The 5,303-nt window shown below is 47.0% G+C and overlaps 1 protein-coding gene across 1 annotated transcript; it reads left to right on the top strand.

Annotated features, from left to right (window-relative positions):
* Window positions 1-722: 722 nt before the first annotated feature.
* On the top strand, window positions 723-1,151 carry LOC136532084 (alpha-amylase inhibitor 5-like). Its single transcript, XM_066524699.1, has one exon. The coding sequence runs from the start codon at window positions 723-725 to the stop codon at window positions 1,149-1,151; it is 429 nt and encodes a 142-aa protein (XP_066380796.1).
* Window positions 1,152-5,303: the final 4,152 nt, after the last annotated feature.

Here is a 5,303-nt window from a genome sequence, read left to right as displayed (position 1 = left end):
AATTTCGTTGGTGTCCGTTAATGGACTCCGATGCTTATAGGTACTGGATACACCATTAGAAGCATAATAATAGAGAAGAGGTGCACGCCACTGATTATGAAAGTTAATAAGTAAGTTGCTAAAATCCATTGGTTTGCTGCTGTAAAGTTTTCCATGGTAACAAGGAAACTACAAAGCTGGAATACACCGCCCTAATTCAGTTTCAACAAATAAATTAAAGCTCCATTTCCTCTTACGTGTGGTGCAACTCAAATTTAGTACAACAAGCAAGATTTCATGCATTAAGCAAAAACGTACAAACATCTATGTCGATTATATACGCCAGCTTGCTTCTCTAACGTTGTGTCTGTAAACAGTCTGTATCAAGAATAGCTTCTCCATCTCGGGTGAGAGCCCAAGAGTAAAGCTCCTGAACAAACTAAAGTCCAGTAGTGGCTGTAAAGGTTTTCAATGATGGCAGGCAGAACACTAGTGGCTGCAGGACACCCCAAATTCTGTTTCAACAAATAAAGCTTAACTGAGTCATACAAGCATGGTGTCATGCATTCTGCTAGATTCAGTTCCACAGGACTCCAATTGTAAAAAAAAAGAAGTACATACACAATTAGCACGTCACTTGCCAGGTTGCTTATTTCTAGCTTTCTCTCAGTTTATATAAAGTCTGTATCTTCCCAAGCTGCTGCATCTTTCCACAAAGAAAGTTGAAGCACGGAAGAGCAGGAATGGCATCCAGGTCCAGCTACATCCTCCTCTCAGCTGCGGTTCTGCTGTCCGTCTTCGCCGCTGCCGCTGCCAGGACTAACTGGTGTGAGCCAGGGCTGGTCATCCCGCTCAACCCGCTCCCGAGCTGCCGCACATACATGGTTCGCCGGGCCTGCGGCGTCGGCCACGGCCCCTTCGTCCCCTTGCCGGTGATGAAGGAGAGGTGCTGCGCGGAGCTGGAGAAGATTGTGCCCTACTGCCGGTGCAGTGCGCTGAGGACCATGATGGACGGCATGGCGGGCGGCGCTGAGATGAGGGCGACCTGCTCCTGGGGCGGGCTGCTTGAACTCGCCCCGACCCTCGTGTCGGAGACAGAGTGCAACCTGATGACCATCCACGGCCGGCCCTTCTGCTACGCGCTCGGAGCTGAAGGAACGACAACCGATTAGATTGCCGTAAATGTATATGCCGGTGTAAGCTGAATAATAAGGGGAACAAGCTATGGTCCTGTTATTTTCTTTAATTTGAAAGTGACCCAGGTGTTCAGAAAAAAAAAGAATGTTTTGGTTGTTCTCAGTGGTGCAGCAAGGATTTGATCATGCATGATTAAAACTGATCTGATAACCAGCTAAACATGGTGAAGATGTAGGGTAACGGATATACCACGCTATCACAGAATAAACTTACCGTGTTCAATCAAGATGTCATGCAAATACTACGTGTTAGATAAACGTGGCTTGGTTTGGCTCCTTATCACCTATTTTGGGTTTGGCCAATAACTTGTGCCTGATCTTAGCTAAATCGGTAGCGTCTTTGTAAAGCTAGATGCACGCAAATGTTCGCAGTGTCTCTCCTTCATTTTTTTCCCTTTTTATCCAGTTGTAGTGGTGGCCAAGGTGCGTGGCATACCTTGGGTCGTGGGATGGTGTGTCACACCCGGCGACGCTGCGTGAAGACAAGAGCAGACAGGAGGCGGCGTATTTACCTATTGCATTCATGTTTACTGTTTATGTATTGAACTATGACTTGTGGGCCTGAGTGGCCAGTGACTGTGAGGCACATATGTGCTGCGTTCTGTATCAGGTCCGATATCAGACTATTCAGTAATACAGAATCAGCCAAGGCTGAGGGGTTTGCCTCGCCGGCATCCTCGTTCGGTATCCACCTTCTCGTGCTCACGTCGACGGTGGCAAGGCCAGGCGGCCAAGGGTGTGACAAGTGGTATCGGATTCAACCTATCCTCGGCGTGGGTGGCGAGCATCCCCGCTCTTCATCACCGCCCGCTCCAGCACTCCGACGACTCCCGGCGACGGATCCAGGGTTTGGCGTACCACCACCACCAACGCACCGCCTACTCCTTCTCAGGTACCTGTCTCGAGTCCGTTTGCAGTCGATCACAGTTCGTAATTCTGGTCGGCAGGTGATCTCTAGTCTCCGCCCTTGAGGTCTTCGACGGAGGTCCCGTAGGTCCCTCCTTTGGTTAAACTGGGTCCGCATCGGCTTCGCTGTCGTCTACCTTGAGCTCCATCCCTCCCAACCCCACCAATCCACAAACCACCTACGCCCAACCATAATCCACAACCAGATCCGCTCTGATCAGCTCCATCTACGGCTCGACAAACAACTGGGGGACTACATCGACACAATTCAGATTTGGTGGCGACGAACCACAGTGAGCACTGTTGTTTTGCTCCTTATACATCTAGCACGTTTGGACATAGGGCGAGGGTTGCAGGACACTTGTTCCTGTGTAAAATTCGGTAGCTTCTATGGTCAATTCAGTGCGGAGGCGTTGGCGGGGGAGCGTCCTGTGACTTGGGTTGCGAGGCATCGGTTGTCATGTAAAATCCCTCGGTCATGCCTCACTCCCAGGCGGCGGTGATAGTACTTAGCACGGATTCAGGGAGGAGAAATCCAAACCGGTTGCTAGTACCTGGTTTTTGTTGAGCTCCTTCATCAGTCGTCACGGCTCCTCCAAAGCCATCTAAGCAGACCCAAATTTTGTTGGAAACCATGTCCCGGAGTGTAGACGAGGAGAAATCCAGATGGGATCAAGTTATGGAACATTTCGATTTTCTGTTCACCCAGATAAACTGACTTGGGTGTGGTGCAACAACAGATGAAAACTCAATTGGACATTAGAGGAGCAGCCATGGATCAATACTCCCAAGAGCAGCACATGATTGCCCAGCAGGTGAAGGCCAATGGGCAGGCAGTGGCCCAGCTCACACTGCGGCACTTCAGCAATGAGGCAAAGATGGAGGATGGCAATGATACTGATTCAGTTCTTTTTGAGGATGAAACAAGCTTTAAGAATGTCTTTGCTGATCACAAGACTGCTCACAAGCCAGAGCCTTCAAGACTCAAGAAACCACATCATTCTTCAGGTGACAAAACTTCATTGCCTAGGCACACTATACCCACGATGCAATTTCCTGTATTTGATGGTAATGATCCCAAGATTTGGAAAGACAACTGCAAGAGCTATTTTGAGCTCTACAGTTTACCTGAAGGCATGTGGATCACTGCAGCAACCCTGCATTTCAAAGAAAATGCAGCTAAGTGATACCAAGCTTACAAGCAAACCCACACTCCAGGCAATTGGGCACAGTTCTGTGCAGCAGTTGAGGAAGAGTTTGGTGCTGATGACTTGAGGTCGGCCATGAATGAGCTGCTGGAACTTAAGCAAACTGGCACAGTGGAAGAATATACAACTAAATTCCAAGCTTTGCAGTTCAGCATCATTATGCATAACCCAAATTATGATGACTTGTTTTTCACACCAAAGTATATCATGGCCTCATGGGTCTCACGGAGGAGATCAGGAGTACTGTGGAACCTCACTTGCCAGCCACAGTCACTCGAGCAGCCACTTTGGCTAGGATCCAGCAAGGTATGTTGGAGAGAGCAAAGAACAAATACTACAGAGGAGCCAATCAGAACAAGCAATACCATGCAGCTAAGGGGGAGAACAAAGCAACAGTACCACAGCAATAATTATGGAGGGATCGACAACTCAGGGATTACAGAAAAGCAAATGGCCTTTGTTTCAGTTGTGGAGAAAAATTTGTGCCTGGACATTTGGAAGTATGCACAAAAAGAAACAAACCTCAGGCTAATGCTTTAATGCTCAATGACTTGGATAAGGAGCTGTCTGATGATACTTTGAATGAGTTGGCAGCTGAAGATGCACTCCATGAGGAGTTTTGTCAACTCTCACTCAATGCTATATCCAGCAATGACAATGTGAATTGCATCAAACTTAAATCCAGAGTCAAGGATAAAGTGATGTTGATCTTGTTGGGTAGTGGAAGCTCCCACAGTTTCATCAGTTCCCAGTTTGTACACATGACAAACATACCAACATAATCTATGCCATCAAGAAAAGTGAAACTGGCAAATGGGGAAACCCTGATCACAGACAGGAGAATACCACAACTACAATGGTACTGCCAAGGACACACACACTACTACAGAAACGTTTTTTAGGGGTGACTCGTAACCCTTTGTAGGGGCGGTTTGGCCAGCCGCCCCTACCAAACCGTCTCTATAAATCATGCATTTGTAGGAGCGGTTCTCAGGCCGCCCATACAAATCGATTTGTAGGGGCGGCTGTAGTACCAGCCGCCCCTATAATACCTATTTGTAGGGGCGGTTCAATCTAGAACCGCCCCTACAGTACGTTTTCCCGCAAAAAAAAAAATTCAAATTTACAATTCAAATTCGACCAGAACACTGTTTGTTTCCGCATATTCCATCCAGCGTTCGCGTTGCCGAACGCCCCGCGACTAACGTTCCGAACCGCGTTCGCGTTGCCGAACGCCACGCGACCAACGTTCCGAACCGCGTTCGCGTTGCCGAACGCCTCGCGACCAGTGTTCTAAACCCCTGAGACTACAAGCACAAGAGTATTATATAAACTACAATTACAAGTCCAATTCACAAGAATATATACAATCCATCATTAAATAGACATAATTCACAAGGTAAAACCAATGTCAAATTCCATACACATTGTTATCAACGTCCTAGAGCTAGCCTTTCAGTCTCACGAAGATGTTGGTACTGAGGATTTCTACCTAAGTCAGACTCTCGGTCATGGTAGGCGCCTTTGACGTGTACAATCTGGTCCAATATGAAGTTGCAAAGGTCGCCGACGAGCTCTAAGAGTTGGTCATCCTTGTATGGGTCTCTTTTCATTTCTTTCTCTTCTTTCCACTACAAGAGAATAAGTTTCGGTTTAGTGTGTCATACCATGTACGAAGTTTTTATACTACGGGTGAAGAGGTTCAAACTTACCCTTAAGGGGTGTCTCCTGTAGGCACCGGTGTTACTCATCATAGAACATATATAGTATCTACAATGTACACTCCAAGGCTTTTGCTTAGGGCACTGTATGTTTTGCATATGAAAATGTTAAGTAATGCTTTTGACAGCCATGTAATGGGGTACTGAAGAAGTAAGTTACACTTACCGCACATAGTGTTTTTATAGCCAGCTTTTCCTTCCTTACTGGATCGTGCCTTCCAGTGATGGTTAGTGACATAGAACCTAAATGCCCTGTTTCGAATTATTTTAGCAAATACAACTTGTTAGTATCT

Source organism: Miscanthus floridulus, unplaced genomic scaffold (assembly GCF_019320115.1).
Source record: "Miscanthus floridulus cultivar M001 unplaced genomic scaffold, ASM1932011v1 fs_520_3, whole genome shotgun sequence".
Taxonomy (NCBI): Eukaryota; Viridiplantae; Streptophyta; class Magnoliopsida; order Poales; family Poaceae; genus Miscanthus; species Miscanthus floridulus.
This window is presented reverse-complemented; position numbering and strand designations above follow the sequence as displayed.